Genomic DNA, 20,093 nt, shown 5'->3' with positions numbered 1-20,093 from the left:
CTTCCTTTTTGTTTCCTCTCTTCTAGAAATCAAGATTGAATATGTCCCCAAACAAGGTGAGTCAATCCTATCTTCCTTCTAGAAAGGATGGGTAGCATAACAGTCTAGGAATTCCCTTTGTTGTATTTTGTATTTTTAATTAAGTTATTAACAGTATCAAAATGGTTTTAATGTAAGCTGCTTTGAGTCTCCTTGTGGAGAGAAAACATAACATAAACATAACAACAACAACAACAACAACAACAACAACAACAACATGACATAGTGGCATAACAGAACAAACAAGAAGCTCACCAGACATTGCATATCGTCCCCGCCCCCTGCCCCACAAAGAAAAGTTTTCAGGGTTTATATGAAATCTATGATTCATAGATTCACAGCTTGAGAAAATAACGATGAATTTACCATTCAAAGAAAGCATCTTTCCATAGATCCAAACATGACTGTGGAGGAAATGGAAACTCCCATCTGTCATAAATAAAATAGGAGCCCTCGTTGGCACAATGGGTTAAACCCTTGTGTCGGCAGGACTGAAGACTGACAGGTTGGAGGTTCGAATCCAGAGAGAGCGCAGATGAGCTCCCTCTGTCAGCTCCAGCTCCCCATGCAGGAACATGAGTGAAGCCTCCCACGAGGATGGTAAAACATCAAAACATCCAGCCTCGCTGGGGCAACGTCCTTGTAGATGGCCAATTCACTCACACCAGAAGCAACATGCAATTTCTCAAGTCGCTCTTGACATTAAATTTTTTTTACAAAAAGCGGATCATGTTGAAAAGTGGGACCATGAAATGACGACCCAAGATCCCCTTAAGATGTTTGGTGGGAAATTTAGCTGATATTTAAACTATAAAATTTGTGCTGACCGTCACCCTGAATGTCTTCAAAGCTGATTAGATAGATTCACAGAAGATAAGGCTGTCAGGCTACTAGTCACCTGTCATGAGTTTTCTGCAGATGCTTTGCTATATGGGGCGGATGAACTTCCTGTTTTATCTGATCATTATTTCTGATTTCTCCAGAGCCTCCCAAGATCCACTTGGACTGTGGATCAGGGAAAACAAACGAAAACACCATTGTGGTTGTTGCTGGGAACAAGCTGCGCCTGGATGTTTCCATGACTGGGGAACCACCTCCGGTGGCTACCTGGATGAAGGGTGATGTGGTAGGCATCGGTTCGACCGGATGGCAAACTGCCCTGAACTCTAGTTCCATGACCTGAGCCCATTTGCTTGTTCCAATCTGATTAGGATCATTGAATCAGTTCAGCATTTACATAAATCTTATGGATTTAATTTGTTTACTCTAGCTGGGATTAACAGCTTGATTAGTCATAAAGATACAATTAATGATTCTATTAAATACTTAGGTCCTCATCTACCCTGCCATATGATCCAAATTATCTTCTTTGAACTGGATTATATGACAATGTAGACCAGGATTTCTCAAACTTTTTAAACAGGAGGCCAGGTCACAGTCCCTCAAACTGTTGGAGGGCTGGATTATACTTTGAAAAAAGCATGAATGAATTCCTATGCACACGGCACATATCTTATTTGTAGTGCAAAAGACATTTAAAAACAATACAATAATTAAAATGAAGAACAATTTAAACAAATATAAACTTATTAGTATTTCAGTGGGAAGTGTGGGCCTGCTTTTGGCTGATGAGATAGCATTGTTGTTATTGTTGTTGTGTGCTTTCAAGTCGTTTCAGACTTAGGTTGACCCTGAGCAAGGGCTGGGTAAATGACCTTGGAGGGCCGTATCTGGCCCCCGGGCCATAGTTTGAGGACCCCTGGTGTAGACTCATATAACTCAGTTCAAAGCAGATGATGTGGATTCAGAAACTGGATTATGGGGCAGTTTAGATCCAGCCTGATGTGTTTCGTACAAGGATAACCATCATGCTGAATGAATTATAGCTGCCAATGTTCGGTTCTTAAAAATCCAATACGTATTGTCCATAAAGTGAATGTTTCTAGTTATAGAATCTTCTGGTCTTTTTAACCCTATCAGCTGAGTTTACTTTTTAGGTTTTTTTTTTTTTACATTTTTGACATATTTTTAAAATATTACTGCGTTCAATCTCCAAGAAAGCAGTAATATATTTTTAAAATCCTCTGGAATGGCAATTGCATACCTATTTATTTAGATTGGGAATAAACGCCATCGAAGACAGTGGGATTTACTTGCATGTAGATTTGAATAGGGTTGGGTTGTCCTTCACTCAGGTCCCATCTACACTGACCATTTAATGCAGATTACAGTGGCCAGACAATAAATGCCACAAAATATGCATGGAAGAAAGCCATGAATACATATCAGTGTTCTGTAGTTTGTATGATCGCCATACAGGTTTCAAACTGTTTCCAGGGTATCTTTAGCCTTCCCTGCCATTGAGCCATGGCAGAAGTGGTGTCAAACTGCATTCAGTCTTCAAGGTTAGATGCGATCTTTCATCATCATAAGCTGGGGATTGGCTTTTGCTTCCAGCATGGGATATAATATTTTGAGAACATGGAAGGGACTAGATGGTCCACATGGTCTATTCCAACTCTATGATTCTGTGGTTCTGTGTTGAATCTTGACATTGTAGCTTCCCTTAGGACCATTCTTGTCTCTTCTGCCAATCTCTCAGGTGTTTGCAGAGAAGGAGGGACGGGTTCGCATTGAGGAACGGACGGAGTTGAGCAGTTTTGTGATAGAGAGTGCTGAGCGTTCAGATGAAGGGAGTTATACCATCAAGGTGACCAACCCGGTTGGAGAGGATGTCGCGAGCCTCAATGTCAAGGTTGTGGGTGAGTAATATGGCAAGACAAGAATGTGCAATAGTTCAATTGTATGCTTCTTTTAAAATACATTATTGGCTCCTTCTACACTGCCATAGAATCCAGGTTATCAGAGCAGATAATCTACATTATCTGATTTGAATTGGATTATATGAGTCTACACTGCCATATAATCCAGTTCAAAGCAGATAATCTGGATTTTATATGGCAGTATAGAAGGGGCTATCCCCTTGTCTGAAATGCTTGGACGCCAGAAAGGTTTTGTATTTTATAGATTTTTGGATTTTGGAATACTTGTCTTTGCTTATGTGTACATAATGAGATAACTTGGAGATGGGACGCAAGTCTAAATTTATGTTTCATATCTACCTCTCACTTACAACCTAGGGTTAATTGTATACAATATCATTAATTTTGGGCATGAAGTAAAGTTGGTGTACATTGAACTATGAAAAAAGCAAAGATGTCACTATCTCAACTACCCCTGTTGAGAATTTTGGAGTATTGTTATTATTATTATTGATATTAATATTAATATTAATATTATTAATAATAATACAGGTAATAATAATAATAATAATAATAATAAGGAATCCCCGGTGGTGCAGAGAGTTAAACCCTTGTGCCAGCAAGACTGCTGACTGACAGGTCAACGGTTCAAATCTGGGGAGAGCGGGTTGAGCTCCCTCTGTCAGCTCCAGCTCCCCCATGCAGAGACATGAGAGAAGCCTCCCACAAGGATGGTAAAACATCAAACATCCGGCCATTCCCTGGGCAACATCTTTGCAGATGGCCAATTCTCTAACACCAGAAGCAACTTGCAGTTTCTCAAGTTGCTCCTGACACGACATGATGATGATGTTATTTTTTACCTGCCTCTCCTCGTGGCTCAAGGTGGGTCATAACACAGTCAAAAATACAAAAATATTGTAAGAATTATACAAACACACATATTAAAATGCTGTTCCTTAATAGATACATATCAAAGCATTTGTATAAAATGCGCATCAATCACACAGGACAGAGATCAAAACACAGGGCATATGTTTAAAATTCATACTTTCAACTGGCTGGGTATTGTAAGTCTCTTATAAAAAGAACCCAGATTGCATTCATAATAAGGATTATTTGACCACAAAACATCCCATCCTCATTGCCCAGTGTGTACTGTTAATCTTTTATTTTCCTTTGTTGATGTTTGTTCCCTTTCCTTGTTATTTGCTGGACTGCTTCTGTTAAGTACATAAATTCTGTAAACATCCAATGTACTATTACCACCTGTTCTCACGCTAACAAAATGTTCAATGCAAAAAAGATTTCAGAATTCCAGAGAAGGGATGCTCAGTCTGTACCAGTTATTCGTTCTGTGTATTCTTAGTACCAATTATTCATTCTGTGTATTTACAATTGTTTTCACCAGTCTGTTTCTTAACTGATAACCCTGTAAATATATTTTAATATTTTAAAACTATGATTACTATTTATTTTTAATTGATTATATTGTAAGCCACCTTTAGATGTATCTAAACGTGGCTTACAATATGATCAATTAAAAGTTACCTGTAATTTAATAAAATAATAAAACAAATTCTCCATATGAAAACTTCTTGAGCAAAGATTTATATGTTACAACCCGATGTTTAGCCTGCAGAAGGGCCAAATCTAGCAAAATGAAGTTCAATAGAGACAAATGCAAGATACTCCACTTAGGAAGAAAAAAATGAAATGTAAAGAGAGAGAATGGGAGATGATGCCTGGCCCGACAGCAGTACATGTGAAAAAGATCTTGGAGTCCTCGTGGACAACAAGTTAAACATGAGTCAACAATGCAATGCGGCAACTTAAAAAGCCAATGGGATTTTGGCCTGCATAAATAGGAGTCTAGTGTCTAGATCTAGAGAAGTCATGCTACCCCTCCATTCTGCCTTGGTCAGACCACACCTGGAATCACACTGTGTCCAATTCTGGGCACCGCAATTGAAGGGAGATGTTGACAAGATGGAATGTGTCCAGAGGAGGGCAGCTAAAATGATCAAGGATCTGGAGAACAAGCCCTATGAGGAGCGGCTTAAAAAGCTGGGCATGTTTAGTCTGCAGAAGAGAAGGCTGAGCGGAGACATGATGGCCATGTATAAATATGTAAGGAGAAGTTATAGGGAGGAGGGAGCAAGCTTGTTGCCCTGCAGACTAAAAAGTGGAACAATGACTTCAAACTACAGGAAAGGAGATTCCAAGTGAACATTAGGAAGAACTTCCTAATTGTGAGAGCTGTTCAGCAGTAGACGTCTGCTGTGTGGTGGAGGCTCCTTCTTTCGAGCCTTTTAAACAGTGGCTGGATAACCATCTGTCGGGGGTGCTTTGAATGCGATCTTCCTGCTTCATGGCAGGGGTTAGACTGGGTAGCCCAGAGGGTCTCTTCCAACGCTATGATTCTATGATATTCAGATAGTGTTGAAGCTGATTTTTTTAAAAGGGAAAGTTAACACAGAGCTACAAATATATTGACAAACATCAATATTTTAGCATTTTTTATCCTTCCCTACCAGAAAATGTTTGAATTTTAATCAAGGAGGAACCCTTATCCAAGCTTTAAAAAGAATGGCTAAAAACACATCAGATCGGGGATTGGAAAAGATGTATACTTGGTGATTATTATTTTTTATTTTGGTTTGCATTAATTTTTAGAAGGCTTGAAAATGTCTGGGAATCATGTTCTTCACTGATTAAATTATATGCAACAATTTTTCTCCACTGGATGTCAAAAAATAACAAAACGGGACTTGGTGTCTATTTGGACTTGGAACTATTTCTCAAAAATGACTTGTCTTGTAGACTTAGTTTGACTCAGCATTTCAGTCTCTGTTGCTTTATAGTTCCTTGTCTTTGACAGATGTTCCTGATCCTCCTGAATCTGCACATATCACCTCCGTTGGTGAAGACTGGGCGATTTTGGTGTGGGAACCACCAAAATATGATGGCGGTATGCCTGTGACCGGTGAGTGAACCAGTGAAACTAGTTGATCATTGTTGTGTGCCTTCATAATTTCCAACTATGGTGACTTTAATGTGGTCCTATCACTGGACCCCACTCAATTGAACAACTTTTGGTCAGTTTCCACTCTCCCCTTTTTGGGCAAAGTCTTGGAACATGTGGTGGCTTTACAACTCCAGGTGTTCTTAGATGAAACTTAATATTTGGACCTATCACAGTTTGGCTTTAGGCCGGGACATGGAACTGAAACAGCCTTGATCTCCTTAAGAGATGATCTGTGTAGGGTACTAGACAGAGGGAGTATTTCTCTGTTAGTTCTCTTAGACCTCTTAGTGACCTTTGGTACCATAGACCACGGCATCCTTTTGAGATGCCTCGTGGGAATGGGGCTTGGAGGCACTGTTTTACAATAGCTTCAGTCCTTCCTGGAGATCATCCGGAGTTTTGGAATTCGATGCCATCTGTATGCAGATAACGTCCAACTCTATCACTCTTTTCCATCTACTGCTAAGGAGGCTGTTAGGTGCGGAACTGGTGCTTGGTGGCAATGATGGTCTGGATGAGGGCAAACAAATTGAAATTGAATCCAGACAAGACAGAGATACTCCTGGTCAGTTGAAAGGCCAAATAGGGTATAGGGTTGCAGCCTGTGTTGGACGGGGTTACACTCTCCCTGAAGACACAGGTTCACTGCTTGGAAATGATCCTGGAATCATTGCTGAACCTGGAACCCCAGGTCTCAGTGGTTGCCAGGGGAGCTTTTGCACAATTAAAACTTGTACACCAATTGCACCTGTACCTTGGGAAGTCACACTTATCCACGGTGGTCCATGTTTTCATTACATCTCGAATAGATTACTGCAATGAGCCCTATGTGGGGTACCTTTGAAGATGGCCTGGAAGCTTCAAATAGTCCAGTAGGCGGCAGCCAGGTTTCTTACCGAAGTAGCATACAGGGAGCATACAACTCCTTTGTTGGGTCAGCTCCACTGGCTGCCAGTTTGCTACTGGGCCCAATTCAAAGTGCTGGCTTTAGCCTATAAGGCCCTAAATGGTTCTAGTCCAACTTACCTGTCTGAACACATCTCCCCAGAGACATTAGGAAGGCCCCATCCCTTCTGGTCTTCAGAAAAATGCTAAAAACCTGGATCTGTATGCAGGCGTTTGGAGAATAATGTATTATTGATTTTGACTACAACCATTTGAGTAAGGACTATGAATTAATCAATAAGTATGAATGATGATTCGGCACTTTATATGTTTTTATTGTCCTATGTATTTTATTTGCTCGTGTGTTTTAATTGTTTTACTGTTTGACGGGGTATGTTTTTATTGTTATGTTTATATGTGGCATTGAATTTTTGCCAAAGTTTGTAAGCCACTTTGAGTCCCCTGTGGGGAGAGAAAGGTGAAGTCTAAATGAAGTAAGTAAGTAAGTAAGTAAGTAAGTAAGTAAATATTTCCAGTCAATTACTTTTTAAAATTATAAAAGTGATATTCTGTCCTTGTAGATCACAGTGCAGGGAAAAGGGGATGAGGACACTGACCCATGTGGACCTGGTCTGCTGTCCACTCCCACCCTGAAGTGTGGGGTTGCTCTGGAGCTTCACTGAACCTCTAGAGCAGTGGTTATCAACCTGTGTGTTCCCAGGTGTTTTAGCCTCCAACTCCCAGAAATCCCAGCCAGTTTACCAGCTGTTAGGATTTCTGGGAGTTGGAGGCCAAAACATCTGGGGACCCACAGGTTGAGAACCACTGCTCTAGAGCATCTCCAGCTTCAATGTATATGGGATTAACCTATTTTACGCAGCTTTAGGACTCAGAAGTCCATGACTACCCTTTGGACATCCAGGTGCGAGGCGCTTTGGGGCAATGTAGACCAGCCCTTGGTAAATAGATCATTGTCTTATGTTTATATATATATTATGGAATTGTTTCAAGTTCCCATTAGATAGCTGCTTGGAGGTCTGATGATGAGCATAGTGCTCCCCATTAACATGCCTGCTTTAAAACATTTTATGATGTTGATGCCAGCTCTACAATGGTGTAATCTAATCAATACTTTTCCCATGCCACCATTACTACTACTTCAGCCTCTTCAGTAAAGTATCCCCTTCTCTTCTTGGGATCGAAATGAACTCTACTAAAAGTTTTACATTTCACAGCTCCATTGACTTCCATGTCCTCTAAATGACTGGAAACAGTGCTCACCTTGGCTTTCCTTGCTCATGAGAATATGCATGATGATTTACAATACACTTCTGTTCATATTAATATTAGAGAGTTCTAGTTGTTCAAAAAAGTCCAGGATGTTTTGCCTTCCTCTTGTGAGTATCATGTTTCCCTTTGCATCCCAGGATACCTGATGGAGCGCAAGAAGAAGGGAAGCATGCGCTGGATGAAACTCAATTTTGAAGTGTTCACTGAGACCACCTACGAGTCCACCAAGATGATTGAAGGGGTGATGTATGAGATGCGTGTCTTTGCGGTCAATGCCATCGGAGTCTCCCAGCCCAGCCAAAATACCAAGCCTTTCATGCCAATTGGTGAGTGGGTAGCTGCTGATGAAGTGATGAGTGGAAATAGGGTGAGATAGTGAAGTAGTAAAGCAATGAAGAAAAACAATGATAAGAGCAAAATTAGTCAAGAGTGTCACCCTTTCTTTCCAGCTTTCATCTATATTTAGTTCAACACAGCATCCAGAAGAAGAGAAGGAGCTATAGATGAACAGGTTAGGGCTGTTCCCTTCCTGGGGAAGTGCCAGGATGCCATACCTTTGTCATTAGAAACAGGTGGTATAGGAATTGATGCAATTCACATTATGTTGAACATATCTGATTCATACTTCCCATATCAACATGTGAATAGAAATAATCATTATTTACTTTGCCGTTTTCTGAATTTTGTGAGGCATGTGACCTATTTATAATTAAATTATAGTATGCCCAAAGATATGTATATCTGTAAAAAATGCAATAAAACACATTGCGGCCAACCTCACATTTGCTGGGATTAAGAGGGTAGGAGCCCCACACAAGTGGAAAAAACTATTAATTAAAAACACTTCTCTAGGCATCTCTCTAGGCTCTCAAGCGCAACTCTATGGTGATTTCTACTGACGAACCTAGATATGTGTATGTTATTCGACAAATCAGTATATTATATCAAAGACTTCATGGCTGGTATCACTGGGTTGCTGTGAGTTTTCCAGGCTGTATGACCATGTTCCAGAAGCATTCTCTCCTGACATCTCACCCACATCTATGGCAGTCATCTTCAGAGGTTGTGACATTTGTTGGAAACTAGGCAAGGGAGGTATAAATCTCCCTTGACTAGTTTCCTATATACCTCACAACCTCTGAGGATGCATGCCACAGATGTGGGCGAAACGTCAGGAGAGATTGCTTCTGGAATATGGCCATACAGCCCGGAAAACTCACAGCAATCTAATATATTATATCTTATATGGCAAATTAGTATATTATATGTAGAAAATTAGTATGAAAATGCCTATGGGATATCCTAAGAACTTTTAAAAATTGCAAGCTGATTAATAAGCAGGTGGAGAGGAATTTTCAAATAGGAAAATAAGAAACCAAGTAAAACTAAATGGACACATTTTACCAGCTCTAGCATTGTATCATTGATGTAGAAGTTCTTGTATGTATGTATGTATGTAGGTAATGCGTCTTCCTCTTCCCAATCCAGCTCCTACCAGTGAGCCACTCCACCTCACCTTGGAGGATGTGACGGATACTACAGCGACCCTGAAATGGCGTGCTCCAGACCGCGTTGGAGCAGGAGGCATTGATGGCTACCTCGTTGAGTATTGCAAGGAAGGAAGTGAGTTCCTGCAGCAAAAAGGGAAAGACCTAGGTGTCTCTTTGAATGGGGGAGGGATCTTAATGTACTGTGCTGTCCACCAAACGTATGCTTTACACTTCAAGCAAAGATCCTAAATATCCTTTGGCCAAACCAAAGGATATTTAGGATCTTTCCTAAACTTTAAGATCTTGAGGAGCAAAAAGTGTGTTTACCTTTTGCTCTGTGTCCCCTCACTCTCTTGATTTACTTTTCACCAGCCAATGAATGGATACCTTGCAACACAGAGTTGGTGGAGCGCTGCGGTTACACTGCTAAGGACCTTCCGACAGGAGAGAAGCTTTTCTTCCGAGTGGTTGCTGTCAACATCGCTGGCAGGAGTCCACCAGCCACCTTTGCACAGCCCGTTACCATCCGGGAGATTGTCCGTGAGTCAATTTGGGCAACTTGAGATTTGAAATCCAAGTCCATAGTACCCTTGCCCTATTTTCTGAGTTCTAAAGAAAGGATATTGAAAGTACAGGTGAGAGGAAGCAGCAACAATCTAGATCAGGACCCTGCCAGAAGTAGAATGGGAATTTAGCCCTCTTTGTTCCTGAACTAGAGGAAAGAGAAAGAGAGATTGTACTGCTATTTGCAATGGGATGGAGCATCTCTTGATATAGATAGCAGTTCTTCTCCCCAGTGTGAAAAAGCAAGCACCCCCTTCAAGTCTCAAATGGAAGCCTTGTAATGACATTTTCTTTCATTTTGCTCTGATTGAGGAGATTGAATTTTTGGTTTTCTAGCTGATCAAAATCTGCTTCCTATCCCATCCAATTTTGATGTCCCCCCCCCCCCCCCCCCGCTGTTCCTGGCCCCTTCCAGCAGAATTCACACTCCACTGAATTCATCTCATAACTCTAAATTGGAAGGAATTAGATATTTCAACCTGAAGCACTTCCTAAGAGTAAACAGAAGCAGGGACCGAGAACCCCTGGTTTTTTAATTTAATTCTTCTTAATATTTATTTAGTGTTGCTGCCCATATACAGCCTGGAGATTAATTTATAAGACATATGCCTCATATTCTCCCCTTCCGCTCATCTCTCTTCACTATCTAGCATCCTTCAGGGTTTTCAAGCCCCTTGTTCTTTCTTTGCTTCCCACAGAACAGCCCAAGATCCGTTTGCCTCGTCACCTCCGACAGACATACATCAAAAAAGTCGGGGAACAAATCAATATGGTGATCCCATTCCAGGTGAGGAACTGGCCTTAAAAATAACATCTATTTTTACATCTAGCAAAGCAAATAGAAGGAAGAGTGAAGAATTGGGGAGGACAGACAAAAAATAAGGGATTCATTGAGCAGGCGGGGAAGACTAATGAACCAAGAGGTGTCTGTAGTGACCAGCAGCTACTAGTCAGTCCATGGAGGCATTGGCTCATCATCAGGGCCAAAACCTGAGTGTGCTGGAACCAAAAATGTAATACTGGTCTTCTTTAGCTTCCTTTTGAGGGACAAGTATTAATATGGTAGAACATAGTTAGAAGTGACCACGGCACTGTGGTTTCTATATACTTCCTTTGTAGAAGTCTTCAGACTTCTGAAGAAATTCTAATCACGTGCTGATGTCCACAGATCTAAAGGGGCTGACCTTGGAAGTTAAGCAGAATCAGGCCTGGTTAATAATAACTGGATGGTAGATTCCTGATGAATGCCAGGCGATATTTCAGAAGGAGGAACTGGCTAAACTACCTCTGAGTATTCTTTGTCTAAGAAAACACCTTGAAATTCAAAGGGTTGCTATAAGTCAAAAGATAGCTTGAAGTCACACATATACAGACAAATGTCCATATTTTAATGACTTAGATACCTTCTGCTCACTGTATATGCAATTTAATAGCAATAGAAAACATGTAAGGTAAAAGTAAAATTTTCCCCTTGTCATTAAGTCTAGTCGTGTCTGACTCTGGGGGATGGTGTCGCTCATTTCCATTTTTAAGCCGAAGAGCCGGTGTTGTCTGTAGACACCTCCAAGGTCATGTAGCTAGCATGACTGCATGGAGCACCATTACCTTCCCACTGGAGCGGTACCTATTGATCTGTTGATTTGCATGTTTTTGAACTGCTAGGTGGGCAGAAGCTGGGGCTAACAGCAGGAGCTCACCCCACTCCTCAGATTTGAACCACCAACCTTTTGGTCAGCAAGTTCAGCAGCTCACTACTTTAACTCGGTGAGCCACCAGGGGCTCCTACTGAAACTCCTATTACTCCTTCCCATTGACTATGCTTTCTAGCACTGATGGGTGTAGCAATCTGGGAACATCCAAACAGCCACATATCCCTCATCCCTGATACATAACGAATATATTCAATTTCTCAATAATTAACAAGCTTCTTCCTGGGCTGTTTTGCACTGGACCTATAAATATAACCATAAAGATTAGAAACTGAGTTTCAATCGTCTTTCAAACTCTGGTTGTATTGTTCAATATGCGTGTGGGGGTTGCCTGTATATTTCACTTTATTTTGAAATAAAATGAACTTCTGTGGTCAAAATGCATTGCTTCATCCCAGATTTCAAGAGGGCAAGAGCCTACAATTCAAAATGTTTCCTGCTGTAACAAATTCTCTCTGCCTCTATTGTTTGATTTCCCCAGCTTCTTCTGCATTGTTACTTCATAAGTACATACTTCCGTAATAACCGTACTGCAATGGATATTATGTACCCCTTCTGAGAGTTCTGGTGGGTAGCCTTTAAGAAATCTCCAAACATCTCCCAACCAGCAACTCTTCTTCAGAAAGCACAAATTAAACTCTCTAGTCCATTACAACCTGTCTTCTTTTCAAAGTCCAGTCACTGTAAACACATATGAGAGCCACATACAGTATGAGTCTCATTCTAATTTCATATAGCCTTTAATGTCTTCTGCCTTTTCAGGTGCCATAGTCCTGTCCTTGCTCTTTATATTTCTATGCTGTGCACCACTTCTTCCACTTCATATATGTGAAAGGTGGAGGTTAGTGGAGTATTAAAAGGAGAGTGAAATTCCATTGTATTCTAAACACTCTTTTTTGGAGTGATGGCTCTGAATATATACAGTTTGGTCTGGCCTCACCCACATTGTTTGCGATCCCTGATCAGTTTCTTTTCATCCTGTTATAATGCTGCATCCTGAAGTCACTTGTGCCCTAATAGAGGGCATAGTTGAGGGAAGCTTCTCGGCTGTAGAAAAGAAAACTACATGCTTGATAGGGAACAGAGCTATGGTAAGAATGAAGAGTCACTCCATGCTTATCCAAAAGCATTTTATCAACTCCAGGGTAAACCCCGTCCCGTTGTCACCTGGATGAAGGATGGTCAGCCTCTGAATCCCCAGGAGGTCCATATCCGCACCTCAGACCTTGACACCATCCTCTTCATACGCAAGGCTGAACGACACCACTCAGGCAACTATGAGCTCAAAGTTCAGATTGAGAATATGGAGGACAACGCTGCCATTAAGATTCGAGTTGTGGGTAAGGATCATGTCCTGTTTTTGATTCCCCTGTTGCCACAGTAAGATGATACATGAGTTATAAGGTAATAGAAGATGGGATGGGTTGGGTGTATAAATGGGGCGAATGGGAGCCCTGCTCGAATCCACTTCCATTCAAGGATGTGGCTTTAACGTTAAGTACTAGCACAGCATGGAAACTGTGGCTTTTTTAGATTAGCCCTCTATAATCCTCAAGCTTTCTTGGGGATTTTGGTAGTCCTAAAAAGTAATATATCCAAGCTCTCCAAGAAACAGGAAAAAATGGAGAGAGAGAGAGAGAGAGAGAGAGAGAGAGAGAATAATATCTGATCCAAGTGTCAGTAAGGTCCTTCCCCCATTATTTTGTGCAACATTACATTCCTTCCCTTATCCCAGCCACAACTAGATATTTGGAGCGACATATGATAAGAAGAGAACTTTGTGATCAATTATTATCTGAACTTTTGAACTGGAGGTGACCAGGACTGAATGTGCTATCTGTTCTGTGTGGAGTATCTATGGTCACTTTTTGAAATACAAGAGTGGGGCCAACGCAACTGTTTATATAGAGGGCTAATAGTATTGTAGAAAGGAAACAGTTGTGGACAGGTGTTTGCGTGCAGACAGGCAGATAAGATATAGTTTCCCCTCTGAAGAGGGAAGAAAAAGAGACTTGGTTCCCATGTTTGCTCATTTCTCCTTGCTTTCTAACTGCAGCTGCTAAATTGTTAATAAGCCTTAATCCAGTCTTGCTCCACCAGTCTCCTCTCCCATCCCCACCCCATGAGAACCCTCGATATTCACAACTCTCAAGCACTGAAAACAACAAGGGAGTTGGCATTGTATAGCCAGTTGCTGGCAGGACCTGGCGCACAGGGCTTTCTAGGTTTGCCTTGGCTAACGGCAAGCCCAACAGGTTGTCATCCTCCCCTATGGAGGCATATCTTGTCATTGCACCCATGTTCTCCTCGCCACATTTTATCTTCGTCCCTGACTGGTAGCCCCCTTCTCCCTCACCCCTCTTTCTCTTACCAGCTCCCTCCCTTCCCCCATCCAAGAGGGAGATATCGTATTCCAGCGCTCTATATTTAAGCTTACTTGATGAGTTAAGCCAGATGATATCCCTTTCGGTACTGCTGAAAAGACACCCTCTCTCCCCTCTCCCCAGACACACTTTCTGATCAGCCGCAACTAATCCTTCTTTGGCTGTCGGAATGTTTGAAGCACAATTTAGCTTCTTCCACCCAAAGCCTTCTGGGAGTCTGCCTTTGAGAGAGGCGCATGCTTGAGAAGGGGCTGCCCTCAGAGTTGTCCTCCGGTCATCCCACCATCATAACCACCACTGGATAGGGCTGGATCCCACACCCTCCTTACCCATCATGTGTCTGGTGGCATATTTTTAATGTGACAGCATAGCTGCTCCTTGCATCCATTTTGGGCCAAAAGGAAATTCAAAATCATGCAGCCATTTGGACACACACACTTTTTGGCCCATGATAGAACTGTCCCTCCCAACAGCAGACCACTGGGCAAGTAAGAAGGTAGAATTGAGATTGGAACTTAGGAAATCAAGGTCTAGTTCTCCAGTATCATGAAAATCTTTGAGTAACTGGAATCTCAATCTACTTTACAGGGTTATTTTGGAAGAGCCATATTCACCACACTGAGGAAAGGCAGGATGTAGCAACTATAGTCAACCCTCCACATTTACTGGGGTTAGGGGCATGAACATGAAAACGCACACAAGAAATTGCTATATTTTCCCTAAGAGGGCACTTCTCTAGGAATTTCTAGATCTTCTAGCATGGCTCTATGGTTCACTTCTGCTCGAAGCTGATCATAGAGTCACACTGGAGAATCTAGAGATCCCTATAGAGGTTTTCTCTCTAGAAATCCCTGGTTCCTCCAGGATGACTAGAGAAAGTTGATCCTCACTAGAGGACCTAGATCAGTGATTCTCAACCTGTGGGTCTGCAGGTGTTTTGGCCTACAACTCCCAGAAATTCCAGCCAGTTTACTAGCTGTTAGGATTTCTGGGAGTTGAAGGGCAAAACATCTGGGGACCCACAGGTTGAGATCCACTGACCTAGATATTCCTAGGGAGAAACAATCCATGAATAATCAAACCTGTAAAAGTCAGGTTTGCTGTAATAAATACTTATAGAGGACCAGTGCCACTTCCCCTGGTCTAGAGATCTTATGGATTGAGTTGTGTTGGAGAAGGGTGATTTTTGTTTCATCATTTAGAGCAGACGTAAGGGATAATCCTCAGATCTTTTCATTCCGCAAATAGAGGTGGACCAGAAAGCCCTTATGGTCTCTTCCAACTATGACTCTATGACTCTTCCCTTTTTGTCTGCAGAGAAACCTGGTCCAGCGCACAATGTGATGGTGAAAGAGGTGTGGGGTTTCAATGCCTTAGTAGAGTGGGAGCCTCCCAAGGATAATGGGAATTCAGAGATCACCGGCTACTCAATCCAAAAAGCTGACAAGAAAACAATGGTACGTCAATGCCTCTTCTCTCCTGGCTTGTCTTGGTCAGTCTAATAACATGCAGAGATATTGTTTTTCTGGCCCTTGCTGAAACTAGTTATATCCAGTATGAGAGTACTTTATAAGCTTAACCCTTTCTGTCCACCCACTACCCCTGCTTCCATGTTATCCTCTTTCTGACTTTTTGCTCCTGCTCTCCTCCCCCAGGAGTGGTTTACTGTATATGAGCACAACCGCCTCACCCGCTGCACAGTGTCTGACCTCATCATGGGCAACGAATACTTCTTCCGAGTCTTCAGTGAGAATATCTGTGGATTGAGTGAGAACCCTGGCATCTCTAAAAATACTGCCAAGATTCAGAAAACTGGTAAATGCACATATGGCTAAATGGGCACCTGGGAGCATTCCACAGTAATATCCAAAATAATGTTGATGAACATTTAACAGTTCAAGAGAAAACATATTTGCAAGTACTATATGCATTTAAATATAGATTTCAGTATGCTAGTCCACGTTATTAAAATGATAAATCACACAATAGTGCTAAAATGGGATTGTGTAGACCAGTGTTTCTCAACCTGGGTGTCGGGATCGTGAGGGGGGTTTCAGAAGGGTCACCAAAGACCATCAGAAAACACATATTTCTGATGGTCTTAGGAACCCCTTTGGCAGAGAAGGCTGAAGATCTCTCAGCTTCTCCTTCTCTTCCTTTCTGGAAAAGACGGCAAATCCTCCTACGAAAAGCACCCCCCCCCCCCCTGTTCTCTGGATGTAGGTGAACTACAATTTCAAAACTTAAAGTCAATGCTCACCAAACCCATCCAGTATTTTCTGTTGGTCATGGGAGTTCTGTGTGCCAAGGTTGGTTCAATTCAATCATTGGTGGAGTTCAGAATGCTCTTTGATTGTAGGTGAACTATAAATCCCAGCAACGACAACTTCCAAATGTCAAAGTCTATTTTCCCTCAACTCCATCACTGTTCACATTTGGGTATATTGAGTAATCGTACCAAGTTTGGTCCAGATCCATCTTTGTTTAAGTCCACAGTGCTCTCTGGATGTAGGTGAACAACTCCAAAACTCAAGGTCAATGCCCAACAAACCCTTCCAGTATTTTCTATTGGTCATGGGAGTTCTGCGTGCAAAGACTGGTTCATCATTGGAGTTCAGAATGCTCTTTGAGTGTATGTGAACTATAAATCCCAGCAACTCCAACTCCCAAATGACAAAATCAATCCCCTGAACCCCATCAGTATTCAAATTTGGGCACAACGGATAATTGTTGGCCCAGTGAAGGAAAATACATCCTGCATATCAGATATTTATGTTACAATTAATAACAGTAGCAAAATGACAGTTATGAAGTTGCAACGAATGTTATGGTTGGGGGTCACCACAACATGAGAAACTCTATGAAGGGGTCGTGGCATTAGGAAGGTTGAGAAACACTGGTGTAGACTTATGCAAAAGTGATTGTTTAATTAATTAGGCAATCCCATGTCTACTCAAAAGTGTCCCATTAAATTCAGTGGGTCATATTCTCTAGAAACTAGATATAGGATTGCAGTCTGATTTGTTCATCCCTTTATAGGTTGAAATAACTCCTGATTTGCTCTCTTCTCTACCAGGAATAATCTGCAAACAGTTAAATTACCAGGAACATGACTTCCGCATGGCACCTATGTTCTTGACACCACTGGTGGACCGTGTAGTAGTGGCTGGATATACCACGGCTCTGAACTGTGCAGTGAGAGGGCACCCCAAAGTAAGTACTGAATGGGGTTGGAGTATGTGGGATTACTGCCAAAGTTTTTTGTGGTAGCAATAGCTTGTTTGTGTACGATACTGTCTTAGTATTCGAAGTATTTTTGTGTCACTTTAATACAAATATTTTATATTTAACATTGATTTTTATTTGATGTAAGCTGGATTCCTTTTAAGTCTCTTCTGACCTGTTTCCCAGCCTAAGATCATCTGGATGAAGAACAAAATGGACATTAGTGGGGATTGTAAGTTTTTGCAGAAAAACAGCCAGGGAGTGCTGACCCTGAACATCCGCAAGCCAAGTCCTTTCGATAGTGCCACTTACTCCTGCAAAGCCATCAATGAACTAGGCGAAGCCATTGTGGAATGCAAGCTGGAGGTCAAAGGTAATGGTGGGGGGGAGAGGCAGATAGTTGGAAGCTTGTTCTAGGGATGGGTTTGTCACTGGCCTGCATCTCTTACCTGTTTCCACTCTTATAAACACAGCTAAGCCCCTAACTCTTTCTGCTAAATGGTTCCATGCTAACCTTTTCCCTAGAATTGTCATGCTTTATCACTCACTTTATCACTTTATCACGGCACTCCATGCAGTCATGCCGGCCACATGACCATGGAGGTGTCTACGGACAACGCTGGCTCTTCGGCTTAGAACTGGAGATGAGCACCACACCCCAGAGTCAGACATGACTGGACTTAATGTCAGGGGACTACCTTTACCTTTTACCTATCACTCATATTTTATGATGTCATTTTTATGATTTGATCATAACATCTCAAGATAGAGTAGAATTTTATTGATTTCTGCTACTTCCAATATGATTTGTAGTCTTTTCCGTAGCCAATAAAATGCATTGGTTGGCAAAACACTATTGAAGCTTTTAAGAGCAACTGCACCCTTAATTAAAAGCTTCCAGATTGCTTGTTGTGTCCCCTTTACTGCTTCTAGTGCAGAACAGTTTGGGAACAAATGATAAGTAACCCCATATTAGGCAACTTCTTTTCCCTGCTTCTGAAGCAAAGCTGTTTTACTATAAAAAGATAAAGATACCCCCTGTACCCCCTGACATTAAGTCTAGTTGAGTCTGACTCTGGGGGGTGGTGCTTATCTCCATTTCTAAGCCAGAGAGCTGCCGTTGTCCATTGACACCTCCTAGGTCATGTGGCTGACATGACTGCATGGAACACCATCATCTTCGCGCCAGAATGGTACCTATTGATCTACTCACATTTGCATGTTTTCGAACTGCTAGGTTGGCAGAAGTTGGGGCTAACAGCAGGATCTCACCCCACTCTCCAGACTCGGAATCGTTGACCTTTTGGTCAGCAAGTTCAGCAGCTCAGTGGTTTAACCCACTGCACTGCCTGTGTTTTGTTCTATATTTTACTATAGAATAAAACCAACAAATGATCAAAGAAACCAGCAATTAAAGCTCCTGCTTCAAATGGATAACATAAACTGCCTGAAATTAGTTATCCTTTAAGCATGCGGAAGAGAAATAACTAATGCAATCAGAAGGAAACTTTTAATTAACATCGTAGTGAACTTTTGTTGAACATTTGTTTATTTATTTGTACATCACTGCTTTAGTTACTTATTTATTTATACACCACTGCTTTGTGAGTAAAAACTATGGCGGGATCGTGGTCATGGAGAAGTGCATTGCTGGATAATAGTGTTATATTAAGAGTAGTGTGATATCTCAATTACAATTTTGCTTTCAGTCAATTTGAAAAAAAATTATTATGTAGCATATGCTTTCAAGAGACATGTTTTCTTTTCATTATGACAGAAGATCTATGTCTAATCTACAATATCCAGCAAGCTTAGCTGATGGATAGAAAGAGAGAGAAGACAGAGCATAGCGCACTAAAGCTTAGTCATTGGCTTGATTTTTAATGCTTTAGCCCAGTTTGAAAATCTGAGTGAGAACTAATGGTAATCAGTAGCAATCTTGATATGCAGAATAGCTATCTTTCACCAGTTCCACAAATGTCACTTCATACGGTTCAAATAGCTAGGTGTCTCTTCAAAACAAAGGCAGCCTCACTGATGTTAGCCTACAGCACCCATCTTCTTTGGCCAGCATACCTTATGGTTGAGTGATGATAGGAACTGTAGTCCAATACGCAAAAGACCAGAGGTGTGAAGAACTCTCTCCTAAACTTTTAATGCAGCAGGCCTTCCTCCATCTGTTGTCTCCTGAGCCATTTTAATCACCCTTTATTACAGAAACCTAGACTCCAAATATGTGGAAATCCTCCTAAAAGGTAGTACACATGCTTATGACTCACTGTCCTTGGAACAAATGTCTGCTCTGGGAAAAACCCAGTGGCGAGCTTCGAGGTGCCATTTTACATTTCTTGCAATATCCTAGATAAATGACAGGCATTGTAGAAAATTTTATATGGCTGTCTGTTGCCATGTAAGCCAGTTATTGATGGTGCCTCAGTGAAGCAGGAAGGAGTAAGCAGCAGGTCCTTTGCTATGGGCACTCTAAGTTCTGAGCACAAGAAAATAATAATTTTTGGGATTCGTTCCAGGTTGGTTTTGAGTTGCTGATCATACTGTCCTGCTTTAACAAGATTGTTGTCATGTTATCTCTCATTTGAGTTGTCAAGTTCAAACTGCTAAATTTCATCTGTGTTGTGAATATTGCAGTGGAAAGGACGGGATCAGCAAAACAGGAAGATGGGACTCAGAGCAACAGTGTGCTATCTCATTATTTGGCA

At 41.5% G+C, this 20,093-nt stretch overlaps 1 protein-coding gene across 1 annotated transcript in view; it reads left to right on the top strand.

The window, feature by feature from the left end:
* The window catches only part of MYBPC2 (myosin binding protein C2), a 78,531-nt gene that overhangs the window by 55,490 nt on the left and 2,948 nt on the right, over positions 1–20,093 (top strand). The window contains exons 16-28 of the mRNA XM_060780707.2: positions 27–56; positions 1,023–1,165; positions 2,642–2,801; positions 5,683–5,787; positions 8,142–8,330; positions 9,493–9,627; positions 9,867–10,034; positions 10,757–10,845; positions 12,912–13,107; positions 15,469–15,608; positions 15,807–15,966; positions 17,228–17,364; positions 17,563–17,749. Of these exons, the coding sequence (XP_060636690.2) occupies positions 27–56; positions 1,023–1,165; positions 2,642–2,801; positions 5,683–5,787; positions 8,142–8,330; positions 9,493–9,627; positions 9,867–10,034; positions 10,757–10,845; positions 12,912–13,107; positions 15,469–15,608; positions 15,807–15,966; positions 17,228–17,364; positions 17,563–17,749 (1,839 nt within the window). The remainder of the gene's footprint in view (positions 1–26; positions 57–1,022; positions 1,166–2,641; positions 2,802–5,682; positions 5,788–8,141; positions 8,331–9,492; positions 9,628–9,866; positions 10,035–10,756; positions 10,846–12,911; positions 13,108–15,468; positions 15,609–15,806; positions 15,967–17,227; positions 17,365–17,562; positions 17,750–20,093) is intronic.

Source organism: Anolis sagrei, chromosome 6, assembly GCF_037176765.1.
Source record: "Anolis sagrei isolate rAnoSag1 chromosome 6, rAnoSag1.mat, whole genome shotgun sequence".
NCBI classification, from domain to species: domain Eukaryota; kingdom Metazoa; phylum Chordata; class Lepidosauria; order Squamata; family Dactyloidae; genus Anolis; species Anolis sagrei.
The sequence above is the reverse complement of the archived record's forward strand: the minus strand, read 5'-3'. Positions and strand labels throughout refer to the sequence as shown.